Genomic DNA, 10,888 nt, shown 5'->3' with positions numbered 1-10,888 from the left:
TTGATAGAGTAATTCAAAAACAAAGCTTTTATGCTCAACAGTTTACTTAATATCTAATGAGAATTTGCGAGCGACTTAAATTCAAATGTATAAAATCATTTGCAATATATAAAACGATAGTTCAAAGTTTAGCTATGCACCATTCAGATGTTACCGCCTTGTAACAAACAATAAAAATGTAACAAATATATTAATTGAAAAATTTTAACTAAAATACCACATAGACCTGATACTGTACTTATACTTGTAATTTGTTAATTATTTTAATACATATGTATAGATATATATATACATATATTGATATATATATACATATTTAAAGAGTCACCTGACTTGGTTTATACACTCGATCGGCTTAAACATCGTAACTAAGCAGTGGCGTGTCGTGATAACGTGCTGATGTATTGAAACTGGTACATGGTAGCAGCCAACATATCGGATGACCTCGACCGAAAACATCCGCCAGCAGAAGAAATTTACGTCGATTAGAACGATATGGTCCTTTTTGTTGTACTGCCTCAACCGCAGTTTCGTCATATAATATGGCATGCATTTGATCAACCATAATTGCTAGAACGAACAAACCAAATAGCGCCGACTCTAAAAGTAGTACAACGCTGTGTAGCCTACAAAAAAGTAAATTCATTAATAATTTTTTTAATATAAAAAATAATAATAATTAAATAACTAAATGCAACTTCATTAAAAATAATTTTACATTTTTAACAAAAAATATAATTGGAGATTAAGATAGATCACTATCAAAAACAAAAATTAAATACAATAAAAAATAAATAAAAATTAAAAAAAAAACTTTTAAGAAATAAAACGAAAAAAAAAACAAAAAAAAGTAAATACAAAACAAAATAAATACAAAAAAGTAAATACCCAAAAAAATAATTACAACAAAAAAATACAAAAACAATATATATACAAAATTAAAAACTATAAATACACAAGAAAAATAAATACAAAAAACAATAAATAAAAATTTAAAAAAAACTTTTAAGAAATAAAACGAAAAAAAAAGTAAATACAGAACAAAATAAATACAAGAAAAAAAAACAAAAAAAAAAATAAATACAGAACAAAATAAATACAAAAAAGTAAATTCAAAAAGAAAATAAATACACAAAAAATAATTACAACAAAAAAAAATAATACAAAAACAAAATACATAAATACAAAATTAAAAATTATAAATACACAAAAAAATAAATACAAAAAAAATAAAACAAATACAAAACAAAAAAAAAACAGATACGAAACAAAATAAACAAAATTGTTCTTTGTCGGAGTTATTTAAAATGTTCTTTCCGGACACAACCAGATCAGGCGAATACATGGGTTAAAATGTGAATAGATATAGGTTGTATGCAAGGGAAGAGGAGTATCTAAGAGTGAAAATGGATTGAGGGCTGATGGATAGAGGAATTTAAATTGAAGTCAACCAGGATCAAGGCGGAAAATATATATACGATCTATATATGCAGACCGTTCCTTTCCGTTTATATAGAAATACATTAATAATAACTTATATTCACATCCGTACAATCGTTTTAAATAAATCATTTTAAGTAATATTGCTGCAATTTTAAATGTTTGTTTAGTTTTTTCAAATTCTCTAGGTTTTCATTTTAATACCTGAATTACCTCTTCACTAAAGCTGTCTGCATATTTTTAACTTAAAAGTGTTTAAAAATACGCATTTGCATCACGCGATGTATTATGGACAGGGTCTCAAAGGAGCTCTAAATACTCTAAAGTGTTTTTTTTTATAAAAAGCATACAACGTTAATGTTTTGCCGGATTTTACTTATAAAACAAACTTTTTGCTGTACAGAAGATTAATTAGAAAATAGAAAATGATTAAATCATTCGCAATAAGTTTTAAGTCTTAATTATAATAATAATTGAGACTCACTGATGAATATTTTTTATAAATGCAAATCAAAATAAAACTAACAAATTTTATTCCCAAAAAAATTACACGCAAAATTTTTTTTACACGAATCTCTACGCGAAAATGTACAGCATGCACAAAAAAGTCCCGTTAAATAGCGTCGTATTTGGCGCTAGAGTCATCGATAACACCCGCTTCGATAAATTTGCATATAAGAAAAAATTTTATGTAGGAAAGCAAAAAATAGAAGCTAAAAATTCCTCAAAAAACTATGAAATCTGCTATTCTGGTATAAAACAGTTATTCGACATACTTACATTCTTGTTTGGGATTCAATCACATTTGCGTTACATTCCTCACAAGGATATATCCAGGACCCGACAACGAGCGCCGCCGAGTACAATGATAAGAGACCAACATAAACTAGAAATTGCAGAAAGAATTTCTGGTTGCGCTCACCCACACAATTATTTATCCATGGACAATGATGATCCATGCGTCGTATGCACCTTTTGCAAATCCTGCAATGATGCGCACGTGGTGGTCTATAGGTTTCACAACGTGTGCATACAGTCCATTCATTATGTCCATTTGCACCATTATTTTTACCAGTAGTATGCAGGTCCGAGAAGTCTAAGCGATTTGCAGGCAATGGTACTGTGCCAGGGTCCGAAAGAACTGCCTTGAGGTGTGACATACTCAACAGGAAAACGACTGTGTTGAATAGCACAACATGCAATGGCGCCCATATACTAATTGGAGAAAAAATTGCATTAACCAACATAATTATGGAAGTAATATTCTAATAAGAAAATACCTGGCCTGCATTGTCTGCATAATAATCCATCGCATTACAACATAGTCCGCATAGAAAACCGCACCGTAGGTAATAATAAGGCATACAATGCCGCACGGATCGCGCACAAACATGATTAATTCACTTTAAAAAAAATTAACAGTTAACAGTTAGTTTCTAGGAATGGTGATATTTGCGGCGTCAGTTCTGTACAAATTTTGACAAACAAAAGAAAATAATTTCAACATATCACATTCACCATAACTGACATATATATCTTTGTACTTTTAAATTTAATTTAATTTGATTTGAATTACATATAACATGAATTTTAATGTTTTCTCAAAATGTTCTTTATTTATGAAACCCGCAACACTCCACTACCACCTTCACACCTAGCATGATAGCTTACGAATGTCTTTGATAATTATTTGTCAGATATGTCATAAACTGACAAACAGAAATAAGTGTTGTAAAATGATAATTTCTTTGTAAGCATACTATGTCACAATCTATATACAGTATTTGTTAGACACATTTCTAATATGTTTCCATATCACAATTAAATACCCCATTTATGCGAGCATTAAAAATGTTGATTTTAAATTCACAAAAAAACATCTATTTAATTCATATTGGCAAATAATTGTAGTATATTTTATAATGTTGCTCATTCAGAAACAGTAATTAATCGCAATTTTATATAAATTTTGTTTCCAATATTTGTTTCTGTATACTCGTAAATCAAGACGCTGAAAGTTGTAGCAATATATTTTTATGTTTTGCTGTGATTTGTGAGAATTATTTACAATATCAACACCCTGTTCTAAATAGAGAAAATAGGGAAAAATGTAAAATTTCAGTGTTTTATTTTGAAATTTCCAACTTTCTTGCCACTCCTTTTAAGACCGTGAACGAGTTTAAGTAAACTGAAGTAAAGTAAATTGAAATTTCTAGAGATTTTCTACACTGCACATATGTAAATATTTTTTTTTATTTATTTATTGCACTTATTTATTATTTTTGATTGAAAGTTTTTAAATTTATTTATTATACATCTTATAAAATGTTCACAATGGTAACATCTAATTTACCTAATTTTTATCTCTTTCTACTTGAAATTCTGGTAACTACAAACATTCGCTGCCATAATTTACTACATCCCTCAATTTACCATAAAAGCACTTTTAGCTTATTAAAATGGTTTTAAAATTGCTTTAGTAATAGTCCATTTGATGAAACCGACTAATTACAATTAATCCAAGTATTAAAACTTTTCACAATAAATATTGAAATCGGCCATTTTGATTATTTGCAATTAACAAAACTTGTGTTGTTGTTTCTGTTCCTCTTGACTTTGAATCAAATTTATGTTCTATTTTGTCTCATTTACTATTACTTTTATTCTTAATAAGGATATTATCTAATAGGACACTTAACTAATTGCCTTTTCCAATTAGAGTCTACGAAATTACAAAATACGCTATTTTATACATTTCACAGTAAGCAGTTAGAATTTTTATGAAACATCACAACACACATTATGCGTTTTAAATTATTTCATAGTATACTTTCAGAGTAAAAAAAATATATATAACCATGCGATTTAGTTGCTGAGTTTAAACTCTATATAAGAAACATTTTTTTTAAATATTGAGAAAACATTTTAAAATTAGTTTTAAAATTTGAGTATCAGTTATCAGTCGACACCAACCTAACAACTACTTTTAATTTTAGTGTGCAACCGCTCTTAAAATTGGTTTTAAATAAGTTATAAAATAAATTTTTTAGACTTACCTTAACACAGCAGTTGAATCTCTACGCTGATTATTCCACAACTAACATTTGATTTTTGTATCCACTGTAACTTTATTAGCAAATAGTGATTTGAACAGGAAAAAAAAAGATTCACAAGTATTACAAAAAATTTTAATATAATTTCAAATTTAAATATTTTTCAATTATAAAAAAAATATTTAAAATAAAAAAAATATGTGTATATGAATAAATCGATAAATTTTAATTTGTCCTGTCATATTAAGTTTCTAATAAAGCATGATATAAACGATGCTACATGTATGCATACCAAGTACGCCGTGCTATTAAATCGCACTGTGTGTATTCAAGTATGCATACCAAATTTCGGTCTGTAGAAATGTACGAGGTAAAATCATACCTTGTTTCAAAGTGTATAGTAAAAAACATAAGTGGTCTGCATACTTGGAGTGAATACATACAGCATTGTCTATATGTTGCTTAAGCAATATGGACATGCATTGACAGATGACAATGCATAATATTTATGTCATTAATTATGGTTATTGTAGACATAATGCGTATATTAAAAATTCGGAAAGCTGTAACTTATCTTCAACAAAAAAGTTATGTGGAGAATGGAGTAGTAAATTGTGTTAATTGTTACTTATCTTTTTGAAAACTAATATAATTTACTACTGCATACATGCGTAGCACAACAAATGTAAAGTATTCCGAAACTATTTTATTATCTGTCATAGTCTGATGGATTTGAAACAAATTTCAAAATATACTTTCAAAATAAATATCTAAGAACAATATGATCAGTCTATTTTAATTTTATAAACTACAATCTACTTATTTGTGTTAATATAATTTTATTAACTATTAAGCACAATAACTATCACATTTCAGATGAGTCTAAAAACAAGTGTGATAATTTAGTCAAACACTTGAGTTTCTGTTAAGTGTATAATGGCCGTGTCCAATTGATAAAAAATATTTGTAACTTCGCGTTATAATAACAATGTAATATGTATATTATTAGGACGTTGTATATATGACATTGTTTTGTGAACACTAGAGTCCCGAAACAAAAAAATATGTATATGTTTGATATGTCTTTAAGATAGCTTACTCACTTAAAATACTACTAATACCCACATTCTACCATCATATGTCACAGATCCCACTAACTTCAGATAACTGCCACTGAGCAACATTTATTCTGCTTATAACTCCGACACATCGAAAAATTTGACAGAACTTTGCTTAGCAACTGTGCAAATAGACATAGATTATTAATAGTTAAATGTTAATAGTTGAAAAAAAAATATATTAAAAAAAAGGAAATAGCTGACATTTTGCTTAATTTCTAAATAATTTTTTATGGCATAAACAGTGATTTCTAAAAATTATGAGTTTAAGAAATTGCGATTTTCATATGTATAAGCGCGGTACATGATGATGTATATGCATATGTATATAGAAAGAGATTTAAAACTTACTGTTATATGATATAATTTATATCAAAAACATATTTTATCATATTATTCTAAGTAAGTTGAAAGTTTTTAATATAATTTTATTGTATTCAAAAGTTATAAAAAATATCAAAAAGTGGTATTTACAAGATAAAATATAAATAATATGGTTTATAAAAAATCATAAAGTTTTGTCATTATATATGTTTTTAAATTTTATGATATTAGATTAAAATTAAATGAGTAATTTTTTAATATTTTATTTAAATTGTAATATAATTTTTAAACTAATAAATTTCTGCTAAAGATATGGTTTTTAATAAAATTTTGTTTTTTAATTAGATATTATTCACAAAAAGATGAAAAAAATTTTAAGATTTTATATATATATTGTAATTATTCCTTCAAATGCAACCATGCATCGCGTATTGATTTTTCATTTTGACATTTCTTTGCTACTCCCTATAATAATATTTACAAGACAGCAACACTACAATAACCGAATGACATTCGTTTTCTTTCTTAGTCACTTTGTTATAGCAACAAAAAAATATAAGATTTATTGTATTTGCTAAGGTGTTTTTATGTATCGTCTCCAGTTTTTCTTAAATAAATTAACAAAAATTTTTTGAAATATATTTTAATTAGTTTAGATTGCAATAAAGAAACATTAATGTCAAATAAAGAACGAAGAACGCCGTGACAAAGTAGAAACAAAAAAACGAAATTAAATATATATCGATTAAAAATATAACAGAAAAAGAAACATTCGGAAAATTGCAATAAAAAATTTGAACGATTGTATTCGTAAAATTAATTAATAATTATTATAAGGCAACGATTTGCATTTTTATATAGAAGTTGGCTTAGTGCAATACGAAAATGTTTTTGGGACGTGGAAAGCTTGAAGTAAAGATTGGTAAGTACAACCGTTTCATATGCATAAGGTGAGGCGTGAAGTGTTATAAATGCGCCACTTAAATCTCCAGTGTACAGAAGCTCACATTATATGTTTTCACATTGGCACAACATGTAATTTCATTACATTTCATTTCTACTAAAAATAAAAAATCGCGTTCAAAAATATTGCAATTAGTTGTGTGGGTCGAAGGTTTTTTTTATTGTTTTACATATAATGCACTTTTTCACCCCCTTCGTCGCAGTATGCGTTCCTTTGTGAAAATTTGTAATATTAAGTGAATGCATATGTGTTGTGTGAGTTCTGAGTAAGTGTAGTTGTGTCGAAGTGTTGTTTTTGTTAAAATTTTCATTGGCAATTTGTGAACCACAAAGAAGGTTCGTTGCACTTCACTGCCGGTTATCAAATGATAAATCATTTATATAAAACTGTTATCATAAACTATGTCAATTTTGAAATGAACCCTACAATCTCCACAAGTAGTTGACAACTCTGTGATGATATCGTTATACCGAGTTCAAGGACGAATGGTACTTTGGAGCCTCGAAATGGAACTGTCATACGTTGAGTGTGGAATTGTGGCTTTTCTTCTTTGCACTGATAATGGATAATTGATATACTCTACTATTTGTAACACTACTATTTGCTGTAATTTTTATTAAATTGGCTCAAAGCCATATATATGTGAAAACGATGGTATATATTGCAATGTACTTGACCTTGTGTGTTGGACATTGGAAAATTTCCCTTACGTCCGGTCACCTTTCCGTCTGTCCGTATAAAGGCTGGGTAAATAAGCCATTTCCAAAGTAAGCCAACTGAATCTGGATCCACCACAATCATTCTATTATTATAATTATTATTGTTTAATCACAAAACCTTCAAAACTTTGGCTAAGGGGGGTGTCACTAACATGACGCTAGCTGACTGTAGTCTGAATTATTATACATTCAAATCTACTTGGATTTATCATAATAAATCGATATATCAAAATAAGTTCACTACATGGTCATTTCGTTTTATTAAAGTAAATGTAATGTGTTGTTTAGTTTTTATTCTTCCAAAAAATTCTAATATAACTGCATTTTTATTGTAATAAGTTAATTATTCTGTTTATAGTTAAAAATACTTAAGCTTCATTATTTAATTCGGCAAATAAATGATTTAAATGAATTGATATTTAATATGATCGAATGATATGATATAAATAACATGCGTTATCCAAGTGTTATTTGTATCGAAGACATGCAGTTCTTGTTTGTGTAAGCCGTAGAGTTATATCCAGCAGATAATAAGAAAGGAATTCGAAATACGTACACATGGGTTAGAATGAGAAATAGGTGATGATAATATGAGAGAGTGACTCTGTTTAAGAATGAATTGAGAATGAGTGAAATTTCAATTGAAGTCTGCCTTTGTCAATATAGAGAAATCTAGCCACTTCATTCCGGCGGGTTCAAAAATCGATTGGACTCAAATTATGAATTAACGTAGTTATGCCTGACAAGTAACTGTTAAGCTTTGAATGTGCTTTAAAATCACTATAAACTTCTACGAAAAATAAGTTCTAGAAAATACTAAGTGTGCGTTCTGGAGTGATACGTCGTCTATGGCAAATAACTCAAACTTTATTTTGATGCGGCGTACATTTGTTATTGTAAAACTTATGACAGTTATTCTGTCAGTTATTCTTTAATATTAAACATTAACATAGTTTTCATTTTCCAGTCTTATTATTAAAATAGTTATAACTTTAATTGACAACTATCAGATTATTTTGGTGGGTTAGTTTTTACTCTACTAGGTTAGTTTTTTAATTCATACCCAACTGTTTATTAGAGAGTATTTTTGAGGACACGATATTCATCGAATTCTTGTTTTAAAAACTTGATTTCTCTACTAACATCCAGAGCATGCTCATATATGCATTGATAAATGTGTTATTTTTCATAGGTCTGTTTTAGGGACCATTGATGATTCCAGTCAAATTTTATTTAATTCATTAAGTGAATATGATAAATTTCTCTAGACTCAGTGATAGATCTGCCATCCTGCTCTTCTAAATATTATCCTCTTTAATTCAACTTATGCGCCGTGATATCTGAAAAATAAGCTATTTATTCAGAAGTTATTCAATTTGCAATTCATTTTATAATTCATTGTAGTATGTATATATAGAATAATTTGTAATATAATGTTATTAGTTTAAAGATTCTAAAACTTATTGTTAGACTTTAAACCACAGCGATTCGATAAAGACATATTCTTAAATAAAAATAAAAAAAATTCATTAAGTAACCAGTCTTGTATAAACACCATCAATTAATGAAATTTATTGAGTGATAATTTTGTTATTAATTTTTTGAATTGTTACGTCGAAATTTTTATTAAAATCTGTTTTGTTTTTTAAGAATGTTAACTTTTATTTCGTGCGTTATTTTTTAGTATAATTCTATACGTATTTCGGCAAATTCGCTTTTGCCTTCATCAGGAGGATTCCTAATATTAAAAACATCTATGCAACTTACAAGCTATTTATACTTATTACAGGTCTTATAATTTAAATCTAATTGGTAGGGTTATTGTTGTTTTTGTCCTTGAGGGTGTTAGGTAAAAAATGGTGGGATGGGTTAGTTTTTGTTGTTCAGGCTTAATCATGCGCAGGTAGTTCGGTCAACTGGTTGGATTTGTTTTTTGGGATGTATTTGAAAAGCCATGATGATACGTTTCCCTTATCGCCGTTGAGTAACGGTGTTGCCTGATGTTTGTGTATTTCGATGCTCTCTGCCGTTTCTAATTTCCAGGTATCCCTTACGTTTTTAATTATTTGGGCATTCTCTTTGTTGATGTGGTGTTTTTTCTGTTATTATATGTCTGGCGACATTTGATTTTATGTGAGGGTTTATTTTTTTCAGTGCTTCCCTCGCTTCTTTTAGGTGTTCTTCGAGCCTTACCGATAAGGGTCTTTTTGTTTGTCCGATGTACACTTTGTTGCAGGAGCCGCAGTTGATCTTGTATACCCCGCATTTTTCTAAGGAGTCGATTGGGTCTTTTGTGGATGGTTGATAATGAATAGTTTTTGAGTCTTCTCTACTTCAAATATGACAATTCTTTTTAATAAAGGTGCTAATATATAAGTAAACTTCATACCATTATAGCTTTATAGATTAGTATACTATAAACATTATTTTAATAACCTTGAAGCAACTGACAAGTTTGCGAAGTCACTCGTACTAAGTTCCTTGAGAGAGTTCAAATGAATATTCTCTTGATGAATATTCTCTTATCAGACTAATTCAGTCTTAGAAATATAGTATATAAGCTATTCGAGGAGGTTTTGGCTGGGGCCAAATACTTAAGGCAGTTCAAATAGCTTGTCAACGTCAATAATTAAAACGACAAGTTTCTCAGTATAAATTGATCTGAACACAGATTACCCACAGGTTTTCTAATTGGACACGTTTCTGTTAAATAGGTAAAATATTTAAAAGGTGGGATTAAAGAACACTAACACCTGAAGATTCTGCGATTGCATTTCGGTCAACTTATTTCCTCATGCACGGTAATTGCCAGGAAACGGGCCTAGTACTTGAGTTAAGTTAAATGAGTTCTAAGAGTAATTAGAGTTGACAGGTTTGTCAACAGGCTAATGTCGTACAGGTCAACTAAGAAGACTCTCTCTAGAGATAGTACAACTTTATAAGAAATTGAACATAAGTTGCAAAACTACCAGACATCTAGGATATACTTTCAACGGCTTAAGAAATTTAATATCATGAACTATAAACGTATTGATTTAAGATTGTTCTATCTAAACTGAAAACTAAATCTAGCTTTTTTACCGAACTTATTCTTTTAGTAAAAAAGTGATTGTGAAATATACATGTGTTATGTGTATATATAGTATTCCCTACTATACATTCCTATTCGTGGATGACTCATTGTATTTCAAAATTAGGAAATCAAAACAGTTCATGAAACTAATTAATTCTAATATATGTATGCATGAATATGTATTGTTTTGAGTTTTC

The 10,888-nt window shown here is 28.4% G+C and overlaps 1 protein-coding gene across 1 annotated transcript; it reads right to left on the bottom strand.

Annotated features, from left to right (window-relative positions):
* Positions 1-227: 227 nt before the first annotated feature.
* On the bottom strand, positions 228-4,633 carry LOC119689807 (palmitoyltransferase ZDHHC3-like). Its single transcript, XM_038104714.1, has 4 exons — positions 4,497-4,633; positions 2,721-2,843; positions 2,221-2,655; positions 228-626 (listed from the first exon to the last, which is right to left on the bottom strand). Exons 2-4 carry the CDS (start codon positions 2,831-2,833, stop codon positions 356-358), a joined length of 819 nt encoding a protein of 272 aa, XP_037960642.1. The 5' UTR covers positions 2,834-2,843; positions 4,497-4,633; the 3' UTR covers positions 228-355.
* Between the last annotated feature and the right edge of the window lie 6,255 nt (positions 4,634-10,888).

This window comes from Teleopsis dalmanni, chromosome X, assembly GCF_002237135.1.
Source record: "Teleopsis dalmanni isolate 2A chromosome X, ASM223713v2, whole genome shotgun sequence".
NCBI lineage: Eukaryota > Metazoa > Arthropoda > Insecta > Diptera > Diopsidae > Teleopsis > Teleopsis dalmanni.
The sequence above is the reverse complement of the archived record's forward strand: the minus strand, read 5'-3'. Positions and strand labels throughout refer to the sequence as shown.